The sequence below is a fragment of the Arachis ipaensis genome, chromosome B07, assembly GCF_000816755.2.
Source record: "Arachis ipaensis cultivar K30076 chromosome B07, Araip1.1, whole genome shotgun sequence".
Classification (NCBI taxonomy): Eukaryota; Viridiplantae; Streptophyta; class Magnoliopsida; order Fabales; family Fabaceae; genus Arachis; species Arachis ipaensis.
The window spans coordinates 8,592,557-8,608,651 of NC_029791.2; the positions used below are offsets into that span (position 1 = coordinate 8,592,557).

At 38.8% G+C, this 16,095-nt stretch overlaps 3 protein-coding genes across 3 annotated transcripts; 2 read left to right on the forward strand and 1 right to left on the reverse strand.

The window, feature by feature from the left end:
• LOC107608849 (probable leucine-rich repeat receptor-like protein kinase IMK3) lies at positions 3,110 to 6,207 on the forward strand. Its single transcript, XM_021107250.1, has 3 exons — positions 3,110 to 3,324; positions 3,422 to 5,291; positions 5,377 to 6,207. Exons 1-3 carry the CDS (start codon positions 3,289 to 3,291, stop codon positions 5,988 to 5,990), a joined length of 2,520 nt encoding a protein of 839 aa, XP_020962909.1. The 5' UTR covers positions 3,110 to 3,288; the 3' UTR covers positions 5,991 to 6,207.
• LOC107606673 (sorting nexin 2A) lies at positions 6,618 to 10,022 on the reverse strand (the record flags this gene model as incomplete). The annotated part of the gene is made up of 6 exons (XM_016308711.2): positions 6,618 to 6,916; positions 6,997 to 7,083; positions 7,892 to 8,152; positions 8,321 to 8,530; positions 8,886 to 9,305; positions 9,579 to 10,022. Coding segments are annotated over 6 exons (1,509 nt in total), but the record flags the coding sequence as incomplete, so codon positions are not given.
• LOC107606672 lies at positions 11,972 to 12,793 on the forward strand. The gene has a single exon (XM_016308710.1). It carries the CDS (start codon positions 11,972 to 11,974, stop codon positions 12,791 to 12,793), a length of 822 nt encoding a protein of 273 aa, XP_016164196.1.

Sequence of the window (16,095 nt, forward strand, 5' to 3'; positions counted from 1 at the left end):
AGATGAATTAACAGATATTGAGAAGCAAGACATAATCGTCTTTTCAAATATTATTTTGCAGATGAACCTGTGTATAATGCTGACATTTTCTGACGGATATTTCGAATGAGAAGACACGTATACTTTCGGATAGTAGAGACTCTCTCAAATGTCTATTCGTATTTCCAACAAAGGGTCGATTCTACTAGGAGAAGAAGCTTGTTACCATTGCAAAATGCACTTTTGCGATGTGGATGTTAGCATATGAAGTAGCAGCTAATGCTGTTGAAGTTTACATATGCATAGGCAAGAGCACTACAGTTGAATGCTTAAAAAAAATTGTTAAAGGTGTCATTTTAGTTTTCGAGGATGAATACTTGCGAAAACCAAATTCAAATTATGTAAACGTCTACTACAAATAGCAGAGGCTTGTGGCTTTCCTGTCATGTTAGGTAGCATCGACTGCATGCATTGGCAATGAAAAAAATTCAAAGGTGTGAAAAGGTATGTACATGAGTGGTTATCGTGAGATTGCAACTATAGTACTTGAGGTTGTAGCATCTTCAGACCTTTGGATATGACATGCATTTTTTGGAGTTTCTGATTTAAATAACGATATCACTATGTTAGATCATTCACCAGTATTCGATGATATTCTAAATGATCGTGCTCCGGAAGTAAATTTCACTTCAATGGTAATAATTATATTATGCGATACTATTTAGCAGATGATATTCATCTTGAATGGGCCATATTTGTTAAATCAATATGAAAGATAAAATGGGAGAAACACAAGTTATTTGCACAATATCAAGAAGGGCAAAGAAAAGACGTGAAGCGAGCATTTGGAGTGTTGCAAACACATTCTGCAATTATACGTGGTTCAACGCGCTTTTCAAAAAGAAAAAAATTGCAAACATAATGAGAGCTTGTATTATATTTGCATAATATGATTGTTGAGGATGAAAGAGACATTTATGCAAAAAAATTTTGCTCAAGACGATGTTGAAAATGGTTTATCGCAACCTCATTTGGGAGAAAAAAACTTTGCACTATATCATCAATTTCTCCAAAAAAATGCCCAACTTCAAAATAGATAGCGACATCAACAACTGAAAAAAGACTTAATTAAATACACACGATAATTTCACAATATGCGTCGTCAACTATAGAGTTTAACTATTTTTTTATATTAAATAACGTTGTAAATTAATTCAACCTTAAATTACAGGGTAAAGTACTAAATTGGTCTCCTAGGTTTGGGCGTATATTTGTTTTGGTCCTTAAAGTTTAAAGTGTTCTATTTGAATCCAAAAAAGTTTCATTTAGCATCAATTTAGTCCCACAGTGAGATCAAAATTAAATAATTAACAAAATGTCCTACATAACAACAGTACAAAAACAAAATCGATAATCTGGAGAACAAGTACAAGCTCCAGAGACATAAAATCAACCATTGATACATCAATACATTTATTTATTAATTTTTTATAATATAAATAAAATATTTTCTATAAAACTAAAGAAAATGATAAATAAATGTATTGATGCATCAATGGTTGATTTTGTGTCTCTGGAGCTTGTACTTGTTCTCCAGATTATCTTTTGTTCTTGAACTGTTGTTATGTAGGACATTTTGTTAATTATTTAATTTTGACCTCACTGTGGGACTAAATTGATACTAAATGAAACTTTTTTGGATTCAAATAGAACACTTTAAACTTTAAGGACCAAAACAAAATTACGCCCAAACCTAGAGGACCAATTTAGTACTTTACCCTAAATTATATGTTGTGTATTATCGTTATTTACGAAGTTATTAAATTTTTTTGAATATTAAATATTTTAAATAGAAAATTATTTTTTAATTTATAAATTTTAATAATATTATTATAAAAAATTAATAATTATATTAATTTATTTTATTTTAATTAATTAATTAAAAACCATAATAAAGACCAAATTTAATCTTTTTTTATTAGAAAAGAGATAAATATTTTGAGTTTTTAATTTTTTATTTACTATTTATCACATCAAAATAGATGTAGTATTATTTTTTTTTTATGTCAAATGAATCCTAAATAAAGATGGTGATGAGTTTTGTCCCGAGATGGTCTAACCGTCTAATGCTTCAAACCCTTCAACTGAGCTTCAAAAGAGTCAAGAATGATGTGTTGTCACTTGTCAACCCTGAATTGAAGGGGCAACAAGGTCATTTCAGTTAAGTTTGCGTTTCATGGTAAGGAATGGAAGAGAGAGAGAGAAGCAAATGAAGCAATAGTAATGAAGATGGACCAACAAAAGAAGGGAGGAAGAAACTAGCCGTTGGGACATTGGGGTGCGGACTTGCAACTAAAAGGAAGAACCGAAAAAGGAGTGTTGGAACCTCAAAATAAATCAAACCTTCGTTCATTCATTCATTCAATAAAATAAAATTAAAAAGTAGCCGTTTGTGTTTGTAAGAAGAACAAAGAGAGCCTTGTATTGTACTCCTATCTCCCCTTTCTGACAACTTGTCTCCAGTTTTTCTTTCTCCTCTCTCTCTCTCTCTTCCCAAAACAAGATTCCCTCTCTCTCTCTCACGCTCTCGACGCGCCCATTCATCATCAACAATTGTTAAAATGTTAATATTATTGATTCCATTATCATATTAATAGATCAATTTATTAAATTAGATACTATTATAAAATATGTATAATTTAATTTTAATGTAATATTAATGTAAAATAATTTTACACGTGCATCTAATTACGTAACATCATATCATAAAAAATAATTTATTATTTTCATTAACGATACGAATAATCATAAAAAAGACGAATGCGATTGCATAATTATGTAAAATATTTTATGCAGTCTGTGTATCAAAATTAAATTCAGATATATATTAAAATATAATATATAAACTAAAAAAATAATTAATTTTATGAAATCTTTTTATATAAAAAAAATAAATTAAATATATATTATCATATATAAATATATAATAATTAATTTAATAACTAATTTTTTTAGATGTACCTAGCATTTAAACACAAGATATTAGTAAAGATTTTAGTAGTTAAGTAATGTAGAGTAATAATAACTGTTTTTCAATCTAACCCAAGCTTCTAGTTATTAACTTATGACAATCACGTGCTACTTCTCAGTCTTGCAAGACTTTCTCTTTCCTGCTACTTACTCTCACTACAAAACCCTTCCTCATTCAACTGTTGTTCTCCTGTTTCATTTCCATGTTTCTTCTTAGGAATAGGATTAGCACCACACACTCCCCATTCTCCTCTCCTACATTCTCAACCACAGTGTCTTATGGACACTACTAGAGAGAACAACAACAACAATCAAGTAATCACTTCAACATCATCTGTTTTGGTTTAGTTTAGTATAGTTCACTTCTTCTTGCTACATTAGCTGTTCAAACTCTTACCATTTTCCTTTGCAGGTTATTTATCAACTTGGGATGAGAAATGTAGCACATTGGCACCATCTAAAGTGGTTGTTATTCCTGATTCTGCTGCTGCCATTGAAGCCAGTTTTGTGTGATGACCATTGGGATGGAGTGGTTGTCACACAATCAAACTTCTTAGCCCTTCAAGCATTCAAGCAAGAACTCATTGACCCAAAAGGCTTCTTGAAAAGCTGGAATGACAGTGGCTATGGAGCTTGTTCAGGTGGTTGGGCTGGAATCAAGTGTGCTCAAGGACAAGTCATTGTGATCCAGCTTCCATGGAAGGGTTTGAAGGGACACATCACTCAGAAAATTTCCCAACTTCAAGGCCTCAGAAAACTAAGTCTTCATGACAACCAAATTGGTGGTTCAATCCCTTCATCATTGGGGCTTCTTCCCAATCTAAGAGGTGTTCAACTCTTCAACAACAAGCTAACTGGTTCTGTTCCTCCTTCATTAGGTTCTTGTCCTTTGCTTCAATCTTTAGACCTCAGCAACAATTTACTCACTGGTCAAATCCCTTATACTCTTGGCAATTTAACCAAGCTTTATTGGCTCAACTTGAGCTTCAATTCCTTCAATGGTTCAATACCATCTAGCTTAACTAGTTTACCTTCTTTGACTTTCCTTTCTCTTCAACATAATAATCTCTCAGGTTCAATTCCTAACTCATGGGGTGGTAAAAATGGTTTCTTTAAGCTCCAGAATTTGATCTTAGATCACAACTTCTTGAGTGGAACCATTCCTTCTTTGGGAAGCCTAGTTGAACTCAGAGAGGTTTCTCTTGGTAATAACAATTTTAGTGGAGAAATACCATTTGAAATTGGAAAACTTTCTAGGCTCAAGACATTAGATTTTTCTAACAATGCATTCAATGGAAGCTTGCCTGCTACTATATCAAATTTATCCTCACTCACTCTGTTGAATGTAGAGAACAACCACTTTACTAGTCAAATCCCAGAAGCTTTAGGAAGATTACACAATCTTTCTGTTCTGGTGTTGAGTAGAAACCAATTTGTTGGCCACATTCCTCATAGTATTGGAAATATTTCAACACTTACGCGACTTGATTTGTCGCTGAATAACATCAGTGGCGAAATTCCAGATTCCTTTGCGAATCTAGCTAGTCTTAATTCCTTCAATGTTTCTTACAACAATCTATCTGGTCCTGTTCCCACATTACTTGCCAACAAATTTAACTCAAGCTCATTTGTGGGAAATATTCAATTATGTGGCTATAGCCCTTCAAATCCATGTCCTTCACAAGCTCCTTCACAAGGAGTCATAGTCCCAACTCCTGAATCATCTAAACAACATCATCATAAGAAACTAGGCATCAAAGACATAATTCTTATAGTGGCAGGGGTGCTCCTTGTAGTCCTGGTAACAATTTGCTGCATCCTGCTAGTCTGCCTTATCAGAAAAAGATCAACATCGGATGCGGAACAAGACCGGGCTGCAACGAGAGCTACCACAACAAGGACAGGGAAGGGAATCTCTCCTCCAGCTGGAGCCGGTGATGTCGAAACTGGTGGTGAGAATGGAGGGAAACTAGTCCATTTCGATGGACCATTGGCTTTTACGGCCGATGACCTCTTGTGTGCAACAGCAGAGATAATGGGAAAAAGCACCTATGGAACTGTCTACAAGGCTACATTGGAGGATGGAAGCCAAGCTGCAGTTAAGAGATTGAGGGAAAAGATCACAAAAAGTCAGAGAGAATTTGAGTCTGAAGTTGCTGTGTTAGGGAGAATTAGACATCCAAATCTTTTGGCCCTAAGAGCTTATTACATGGGACCCAAAGGAGAAAAGCTTCTTGTGTTTGATTACATGCCTAATGGAAGTCTTGCTTCCTTCTTACATGGTAAGTCTAAAGTTCTAGCATTTTCTTTTTGAGATAGAACCAAGTTTGCTACGATCATGAAAATTTATTGTTCATTTTGATGCAGCCAGAGGACCAGAAACAGTGATTGATTGGCCAACAAGGATGAGAATAGCGCAGGGCATGGCACGCGGCTTGTTCCACCTTCACTCTCGTGAGAACATCATACATGGGAACCTCACCTCCAGCAATGTGTTGCTTGATGAGAGCACAAATGCCAAGATAGCTGACTATGGTCTTTCCAGGTTGATGACAGCTGCGGCTAACTCCAATGTGATTGCAACGGCCGGAGCATTGGGGTACCGGGCGCCGGAGCTTTCAAAGCTGAAGAAAGCCAACACGAAAACCGATGTATACAGCCTTGGCGTTATCTTGTTAGAACTCCTAACGGGTAAGCCACCGGGTGAGGCTATGAATGGTGTGGATTTGCCACAATGGGTTGCCTCTATTGTGAAGGAGGAGTGGACTAATGAGGTGTTTGATGTTGAGTTGATGAGGGATGCATCAACAAATGGGGATGAGTTGCTCAACACTTTGAAGCTTGCTTTGCACTGTGTTGATCCTACTCCGTCGGCGCGGCCAGAAGCACAGCAAGTGCTCCAGCAGCTGGAAGAGATTAGGCAAGAGGTAGTATCAGCCAGTTCTGGTGATGATGGAGGCATCCCTTCAACTAGCGAATGATATTAAGTAGTGTGTTAGGGGTGCTATAAAAAGTTTTGTAGTTGCCTTCGTTCTTTGGTCTTTAGTTAGTAGAAGTGGGTAGGACTTAAGTGTGTCGTCAATTCTTTCATTCTTGTGTTAATTTTTGCCTGTTTGATTGTTTGTCTGTAAATACTGCTGTTGATTAAGTAAGTGTTTCTACCTTAACACTTCATTTGATAATGGAAATTAGTTCTTCCGAAAGCCAAAAGAAAGTTGTCTGATCATTTGTGTAACTAAGAAGTGTGCTAAGCGCAATTAGCAAAAAGTAGGAAATTGAGAAATGGGGTGATAAGGGATCACATCAAATTTTATTTGAACAAGAATTCTTTTAAGCCTAAGTTGAGGGAGATGTAAGTTTTGAATCAATTATGCATTTAAAATCATATGGGGGAAATCAAATCTAGGAACATAATAATATTTGGTACTTTTGTCATAACACATGCACAGAAATATAAACAAACAAAAACATGATATCTTTCACCCTCTCTACACAGCAGATGATCTCATCTTGCCTTTGCATTCATTTTTTATTCCCGTGCACCACTCAGGTAGCTTATGCCATCTCAAAGTAGTAACAAAAAAAGAAATGTAAATGCTGAACAGGACTCGAATGGAAATATTTGCATGTATTAAATAGAACTTATCCAAATACTTGACAGTAAAACATCCAATCCGAAAGCTAAAGTAAAAGAAGATGCATATACAACTCTGATTAGTTAGAAGTTAAATAGTTGAGACTTAAAAGTTAAAACTAAGTTTGCCGTGTAAAATGTTTGTTCTAAACTAGAAATCAAATAAACAAAAATGTACAGCAAAAACTACAATTCAGCTGCTTCTTTGGAGTATGCAGTAGTCTCTTCTGCAAGCTTCTCCCACACAGCCGCCATCTTCTCCGCATAGCCAGCCTGTAAAATGCATGGTGTCATTGATAATGGTCATTGAAATACAAAAGTCTACCAGACACAGAAGATAAATGATATGTTACTTGATTAACGACAAATCCTCGCAGCATGCTTAAAAAGTCATCATGCCTCTCTTTGTTGATTCTTTCAAGCTCGCTCCTATTATTTTCCTGCACATATTCCACATCGAGAGTTGATAAATGACCAATACCATGGTAGCAGATTAATCAGCTTAATTTTCAAATCGTTCATAGGATCTGTCCTGTGCAGTTGGTTATTGATAATATACGAATTTCTCCCAAACAATATATCGGATAAAGCAGAAATTTCAACCAGGTTTAACCATCAGTGCACTTATCTCATTCTACAGGAACCCAGTAACCCACATATATAAGAAACCTATCTTATCACTTTATTGAATTTATAGATTTTACATGTTAGGATGGCAATAGATCCAGAAATAGAGATTAAATCTGTTACTGAATTTAAAATGCATAAAATAATGTAGTTGGCCATACTCTATATTTTTCATCTGGTATTGTAAAATGTAAACTACTGGAAAGTTGTGGGGAAGAAATTTATAGATCCCAAATTATTATGAAGGCTTTTGACAAAGATGGTATTTACATTTTAGTATGCTTTGATTGCTTAAATGATAAATTTTGATAGTATCTTAAAGTCAATTTTCTAGAAGGGGTATATGAGTGTTTTAAATTCAATGAAAGTATCATACTTGGTTGTCGAGTTATAGTTTGCCAAATTTTCTTCTCCCTAGATTACATAATTGAAACATGAAATAAAAGCATAAAAGGACAGCAATTTATTAGTAGAGACATGAATTGTATAGTAGCCCGTTCTGGAAGTAAATATATATTAATATGGAGAGAAGGCTTTGAACTGAAAGAATAAGGAACAGTAACAGTTATGATGCCCTGGAAAGGGAAAACAGAACTACAAAAATGGTAAGCAAAAAGTTACCTTTATTCGTTCATACTCTCTATCTGCACATGTTTTGGCATTCTCAGTAACTCTAATGGCTTCTTTCAACTCTTCAATTTTTCGCATCCTAGATTTGTCACCTCCAAATATTTTTGATGAAGCAACTTCAAGCTTCTCAATCCTTGAATTTAAAGAAGCTAGTTCTGATGAGAGCATTTGAACAGTCAACAATGCACTTGCCCGGTCAGCAAATGCATTGTTGACTGCCAGCATTGTCCCAAGGTATTCATGTAGTTTATCCTGTGACATATAGAATTAATACTCACCAACAACTCTACTTCAAAATGACAGCCTGAGAGGTATATATATTAGGAAGCTAACACTTCTGCCATCATGATGAAATTTCTCTTGTAGATTTACCAAGAAGTGGCATATGAAAAATTCTAATTCATTATAAATTGTACTTACCAAATGTTTAATTGTTTGTGTGTTAAGCTCTCTATATAACCTGCTTGCTTTAACAGCTGCAGTTGCCACGTTCCTCATGTCAGATGCCCGTGTTCTCTGTGAATCAAATCTAGCTTCTTCTGTCTCAAATTTGGTAAGTTTTACAAAAGCCAACCCTAGTTCACCCATTGTCTCGCCCATGTCCTGCTGATGCTTCACAAGAGACTCAGCCTGCAAATCAATGTTCATAAAATAAAAACCAAGATCAGAATCCAATTCAGCATTTATAGAAGGAATAACAATGCCATTCTTTGTATAATTCAGCCAAAACCGCAAGTGTAATCATTTCCCACAACAAATATGGCAATGAGACTTCAAAATAGATAAGTTTGTTGGTCCGATAATTCAGTTTAAAATAACTCATGCATTGCTGCATAAGTAATTAAATTTCTGTCTTTCAATTCAATCACCTAAATTAACAACCACCATTTCCCCACAATACCAAGGCATCCAACCAAAACACCTAAATGAAAATAACCCCCCAAAACAAGAGGGGGAAAAAAAACAAAACTAGGCGAACACAAACCTGCTGAGAAACACCGCTAAGTTGTTGCTCAAACTCTACCAATTTTTCCTTCCTTTCCAAGAACTCCTTATCCTCCTCCACAACCAAAGGCTTGCTCCCACCCCAATCATTCGTAACAGACTGTTTCAGCTCCTTAAAAATCCTAAGCAAGTCCCTCCCACCCTTTGCAGGCTGCACCACCTCGCTCAATTCTCCTGCAGTAGCAACTTCACTCCCAAACAGCTGCTTTGGCAATTTCACTGCCCCGTCAAGCATCCGTGACGCCACATCGGTGCTCTTCTGCAGCGGCAGCCTTCCCTTTGCCTCCAAGAACAGCCTCAGCTCCTCACTCCGCCGGATTACCGGGTGTGCAGCCAGTTTCCTTAGGTACTTCTCCAGGGCCGCCCTCCTCTGCTCCACAAACTCCTGCTTCTGCATCACCTGGTATCACAATCACAATAAATCAGAACACAAACAACTCAATTGGTGCACCATAGACACCATGCACTCGCTCATACAGTAACATACCTCTGTCAGTATGTAACCAACTGCTAACAACTCAGTACTTATAAATAACCGTTTTCTGTTATGTACAAGTAAATTAGTGCATTAAAGAAACTATGCAATTGCTCATTCATTAACACAATCGTGCAACTAACTCCTAACAAACTCTTAAAACTATAACCGTTTTTTTTCTGTGGAAATTGTTGATACCTGGCTCTCAACTGTGCTCTTGTCGGGCCGGACAGGTACAAAGTAACCGCGGTAAGACTCGGCGAGGCGATCGGAAAGAGTAACGACGTCACGGAAGCGGCGGCGGACGGCGAACTCGGATGTGGAGCTGCCGAATTCAGGGAGGTCAGTACGGGTGGTGATGAGGTAAGTGTAGAAGGTGGTGGCGGCGCCGGGGACGAGGGAGGCAGAGGTTTCCTGCTCCTTCTGAGGGTCAGAGACGAAGATGTAGAGATAATCGGAAACAGATCCGGATCCGGATCGGGAGGGGAGTTCATCGGTTAAAGTGTTACGGTTGTGGTGGTGACTGTGGTTGGTGCCGTTGGAGGAGGAGGAAGAAGAAGAATCGAATGAAGTGAAGATGGCTTCAGCATAGGAGGGAGGGTCGAGGAAGGAGTTGGGGGCGGTTGAAGGGGGTTGGAGGGTTCATCGTGGAGGAGGAGGGATTCCATGACGCCGTCGTCGTCGTCGGGGTCTTGTTGGAAATCGTGGTGGTTCATCATTGTTGCGATGGAAGGTGAATAGGGTGATTGGAGGATTTGAATCTCAGTGGGATTTGGTGTGGTGGATCATTGCATGGACAAGCTTCAAGCTTCAAGGTTGAAAGATTGAATGTGAAGAAGACGAAGAAGAAGAAGAGTAGAAGACAGTGAGTGACGACTCGGCCTCCTTCGTGAGTCAACTCGGACCTCAAAACCGGCAGCACTTAATATCAACAAAATATTATTTATAATTCAAAATGGAAAAAGGAAAAAGGAAAAAGGAAAAAGGAAAAAGAAAAAAGATAAATACAAGAGAGATTAACTTACGGCTTATTAATTTGGATATGGAAAATATTGTGGTGTATTGGCTGAAAATGAAAATGAAGATACTGTGTGTATTACACACACATGGACGTGTCAGATGGACACACAATACGCAGGGGGCATGGAAGCTAGGTGGCACGATGTGGTTGAGCCAACTACACAGCATGCAGGAGGCGTGCTGACATGTCGAAAATTGATTGGTCCAAGTATGCATCACGTGGGGGCGTGCTGAGTCAGCACGCAGGGGCGTTCTGACACGTGTCAAAGTGTGATTGGCTGAGGCAGACAGCACGTGGGGGACGTGTTAGGTGCACCCCTTTATATAAGGCAGAGTTCGATGGTGTTTTGCATACTGAATAAGAGTTGAGTGTGTTTTCAGTGTTCTTTGAGGTTGTTGTTAGTGTAATGGAGGGTACCGCAAACTTGGTGGTGTATCGCAACGGTGAGATAATACATAATACTCATGAGGGAGTGAGGTTTGTGTCCCAGAATCCGTTTTTGTTTGTGGTTCCATGCACGATGACGTTAATGGAGCTGCAGAACGGCCTCTGTCAAACCATGGAGAACGGTACGTTAATGAGAGTGAGCAGAATCCTGTACCGGAATCCGGTTGTAGTGTTTGGTGGTCTAGTATAGTTTGATACCATGCCGATCACTGATGAAGCGAGTATGCAGAATATGTTTCAAATTCACCGGCAGACCCAAATGCGACACCCACAGATTGAGTTGTACGTTGAGTTTGAAGCTGTAGAGCCAGTAGCGGTTCAAAATGATATAGATATAGATGATGATAGAGCTGCAGTGTACGATTGAATGAATAGTGACAGCGAAGAGGACTTCGAAGCCACTCATGAAGCCGGCGACGAAGATGAGGATGGTGATGTGGAAATTGAGGCAGCAGCAGAGAATGTAGTGGTTCATCCCTCGAGCAGTCAACCGATGGGGATTCCACCTTTTATGCGTGAGTTGGATCTCGACGCGATGCATGTCCCCGAGTTTCCGGAATATGCAAACATTGGTACGTGTTGACTAAGTAATAAGTTTTTGTTAGTTTATACTTTGGATTGATCAATAAACGATGATTTCGGCTTTTTGTAGGCGTTGCTGATCCTGAGGACGGAGAGTTTCGGATTGGAATGGAATACAGTTCTAGAAAGTCGGTCGTCGCAGCAATTAGAAGTTTCACTATATCTAGAGGAGTTGACTATAATGTGTATGAGTCTGAGTCACAGACGTTCTATGCAAAATGCAAGATGTACGGGCGTGGATGTGACTGGCTTATCCGAGCCAACTTGATATGAAAAAAAGGTTGTTGGGAACACGTGCACGATCGGAACGATTTCACAAGATCATTCCAAGTTGGACTCGGATACAGTTGCTGAGGTTATAAGGCCATTGGTCGAGACGAACCCGTCCATCAAGGTGAAATCTATAATTGCGGAAGTCTAGTCAAGGTTCAACTATACCATCAGTTACCGAAAGGCTTGGTAGGCAAAGCAGAAGTCCATAGCCAAAGTTTTCGGTGGTTGGGAGGATTCTTACCAAGCCTTGTCATGGTGGCTCTCGGTCATGGTGCAGAAGATGCCTAGTTCAGTTGTCCAAATAGAAACACAACCACTGTACAACGGAAATGAGGAGGCACAAGGTGTAAAAATACTTCATCGTGTATTTTGGAGTTTCAATCCATGCATTAGGGCATTCAAGCATTGCAAGCCCCTGGTTCAGGTTGACGGCACACACCTATACGAAAAATACAAAGGTACACTTCTAGTCGTTGTTGCACAAGATGGGAACCAGAACATTGTGCCTATTGCCTTTGCCTTGATGGAAGGGGAGACAGTTGATGCGTGGCACTTCTTTCTCAGGAATCTGCGAACGTATGTTGTTAGAAAAGACGGTGTGGGTATGATCTCAGACCGGCATGAGTCAATACGGGTAGCAGTTAATCGTTCCGGTGGTGACTGGCAAACTCCAAGAGCATGGTGGATGTTTTGTATAAGACACATCGGCAGTAACTTCTTAAGGGCATTCAAAGTCCCTCACTTGCAGAAGCTTGTTGTCAACATAGGGTATTCAAGAACAGTGGAGGAGTACAATATCAACTCTAAGAGGTTGGAAGAGCGAGGCGATGCATATGCCAGGTGGTGCGATGCCATCGGACTCAGACATTGGGTATTGGCATTCGACGAGGGACATCGATGGGGCCATATGACAACGAACCTTGTCGAGTGCATTAACTCAGTGTTGAAGGGTGCCCGTAATCTACCTGTGTTGGCGCTGTTTCGAGCAACATATTATAGGTTAAATGAACTCTTTATGCGGAAGAGTGCCGAGACTCACGAACCAAGCGTGCTGGATTTACGTACTCCGTATTTGCGCAACAGCGGATAGAAGCAAATATGCAACAGGCTGGGAATATGGTTGTGCACCGCTTTGATAGACGAAATGAGGTGTTTGAGGTGCGCGAAATGACTACTGAAAAGGTGTTAGTTGTTGATCTTGCGCGACGGACGTGTGACTGTGGGCACTTTCAGGTTGAACGAATACCATGTCGCCATATTATTGCTTGCTGTGCTAACCAGCGTCTCGATTGGCAGTTGTATGTGCATGATGTGTACAAGATGACGGAGGTTCGTAAGGTATATAGATTTGAGTTCACACCATTATGAGATCCCAAGACATGGCCTGCTTATGAGGGACCCACATTGGTCGCTAATCCCGCCCTGAGGCGAACGTCTAAAGGCAGTCCCAAACTGACCCGATACTTGAATGAAATGGACTCACGTGACATGCGTGGTCTTCGGATATGCCGTCTCTGTGGTGCTCAGGGTCATAGTCGGAATAGGTGTCCGCAGCGTGCTGGACCGAGTGGTGCTGGTTCGTAGTTTAATGTGGTCATGTTTGTACTTTTTAATTTGCATTTTGTCGGTTGATGCTTTTGAAATTAGACGTGTTTGTATTTTTCAATTGAAGTCTATCCATTGATATTTTAATGTCTGCTTAATATTGTCATTAACTGATTTCCTTAAGTTAATATACAAAAAAAAGAACTACAGGTTACATATGTTAACAAACCAAACATTAAACACGAATTACATTAACTTAATTCTGAAAATAAAATCTAGATAACCTAAACCGAAGCTCACTTCTTTCCAGCTAAGTAGTTCAATCCCTTACCCATAATGTCCTGACCGAACCGCGATGGAGTATACCTATCAGGTGGATTTTGCTCCGTCCGTAGGTCATATGGGTGACCTCGAACTGAGTCATCCACCCCCGGAGCTCCCGAACGACTTGCCTCTGTAGGAGCGGCCGACCCACCTGCATCTGTCGAAACGGCCGACCCGCCTGCCTCTGCTGGAGCGGAATAGGGTCAACCCTAACAAACAGAAGATTTGACATCTGACGTATCTCCTGGTGGACTCCTCAGTGTCCAACGACTCTGCATCTCTGATATGTCGAACCCAACCCAACTTTATATAGGACTTCGAAGAATGAATGACTGATGGCTCATGACCGAATATCGCTATGTTATGACTTTGAAGGAAGTCGCCACTACTATCTGTCCATCCACTGACAGGCTCTCCATCAATGGGTAGGCCGAATATATGAGCGACATCATCTAATGTCACTGTAATCTCACCGACCGGCAATACAAAGTTGTGGGTTTCTGGCCTCCACCTCTCAACCAGAGCAGCTAACATGGGGTGAAATCCTCTTATGACTCCAATTCTAGAGACGTGATAGAATCCCGTAGCGCGTAAGTAGTTCTCCACCATCGGATTCCACGACTGTGGCGGATCCAGTTTACACACCAACAAATTCCTGTTAGGCTGCATCAACAAAAATATATGTTACATTAATTAAATAATAATCCTTATAATAATATTCTCATTACAAAATATATATACATAAAAAAATATAAATACATAAAAAATAAACTTTAAATACAGAAAAAATTAAAATTTGCCAACTTACATAAATAGGATGATGCAAATAGTTGATAATATGTTCCTCAAATGCCATATAATTACATACTATTTTTTTTAATCCCTTAAACTAAAAAAATGTTTCACCGTAGAAATTTTTACCTCACTACTATTAACTACTACTCACTACACTCTTCTCATCCTAAACCTATACACTAGACAGCCCACACTTCTTTCCTTCCCTCTAATTTTTTTGCCTCACCACCTATTTGATTAACAATGACAAAGAAGAAGAATGCATATATATAGAAGAAGGAGAGAGTTCGCTAGATCCCGGAGGAGGGCTGTCCCTGCATGCCGGCAGTCTGCAACACGCCCCCCGCGTGGTGCAGCAACAGCATTGGAACTCCGCAAATCTCTGCTGTGCTTCACGGGTCTCCAAGCACCACGTCTCCCGTGGTGAGCCAGCACACCCCTGGCGTGTTGAAGGAGTGCCACCACGTCGCAGGAAGCATGCCCCCGGCGGTTGCCACATCGCCACTCGCTCAGGTACCACGCCTTCGACGTATTGACCGTGAGTTCCATACTACGGCAATACTCTTCCTTGACCAATATCCAGCCAATACACCACCCTTGCATCCATAAGAAAAATAATTTCTGTTAACTTACATTATTCTTTTTCTTATTATCTTTGATCAAATCAAAAAATAAAAAAACAATGACCTTTGAGATATCAAAAGGTAATTTTGTGATGAGTAATATAGGCTAAATGCTCCAATTATTCCTACATTAGCAATTTATTTTGTTATTTTTGTAAGTTTAAGCATTTGATTGAAATTCAAAGATAAAACAGGAGTAAGTTAACAAATTATTTAGAATGAAAACAAAAGAGAATTTTGCTAATCCATTATGTTATATGTATGTAATATTTATTGCATTACAAAATACATATTAAAAAAGTATTCAACACTTAACATCAAATTTATCTCGGTTTTAACTTTTAACTGGAACCCAAGCATAGGTGATAGGTGAGAGTGAAATAGTTGGAGTCCTGGAGATGCATGAGAAACCCGTTTATTTTGTGTGTCACGTTCGATGCTTTCTATCAATCAATCATTTTGTGGAAATTTCTAATCATAATCTCGATAAATCAATTTTATTTTTAATTTTTTTCCTGTCAATTTTTCAAACCCTTATGGTATTCCTCAGTCCAATAACCCAAGAATTTATCGCTGACCAATGAATTGTCGCATGCACAAGATTCAGAATTTGAATCCAACTTGATTAATTAAAAAAAAAAAAAACTATTCCTATTATTATTGCCTATGAATCAAGTTAATAATTACCCTTTCTCTTCAGAAAGCCCAATAATAATTGTAAAGTTACTTTTTCATGTGGGTTTTCTTTTCGGTTCTTCTTCTTCTAGTCTTCTACAATGCTTTTTCTAACTTTTCGTCTTTTTTCGGACGCATACCTTTTGTCTTTTCTGGGTCCAACATATGGGACATTTTTTACTTTGGATTATGATAGTTGGACCATAACAGGCCCATAACTGAGGAAGAGGCCCAATAATAATAAAGCCTACATGAATGAAGAAGAGCACTGGACCCAGTTCCACCAAAAACAAAGATTTATTGGATTCTAATTTCTATGTCCCACACTCCCCACCCAACGAATTTGATGATCAGAAGGGGAAAAAGTAAATAAAAAATTAGTGATTATTTACAATGAATCACTTGATCTTGTATGAAATAAGAGCAACTT

What these genes read in the sequence shown, in the direction of transcription:
- LOC107608849 (XM_021107250.1), top strand. Translation starts at nt 3,289, where the DNA reads ATGGACACTACTAGAGAGAACAACAACAACAATCAA. An exon ending in AGAACAACAACAACAATCAA is followed by an intron (nt 3,325 to 3,421) that starts GTAATCACTTCA and finishes TTTCCTTTGCAG; the next exon opens with GTTATTTATCAACTTGGGAT. An exon ending in TCTTGCTTCCTTCTTACATG is followed by an intron (nt 5,292 to 5,376) that starts GTAAGTCTAAAG and finishes ATTTTGATGCAG; the next exon opens with CCAGAGGACCAGAAACAGTG.
- LOC107606672 (XM_016308710.1), top strand. Translation starts at nt 11,972, where the DNA reads ATGGTGCAGAAGATGCCTAGTTCAGTTGTCCAAATAGAAACACAACCA.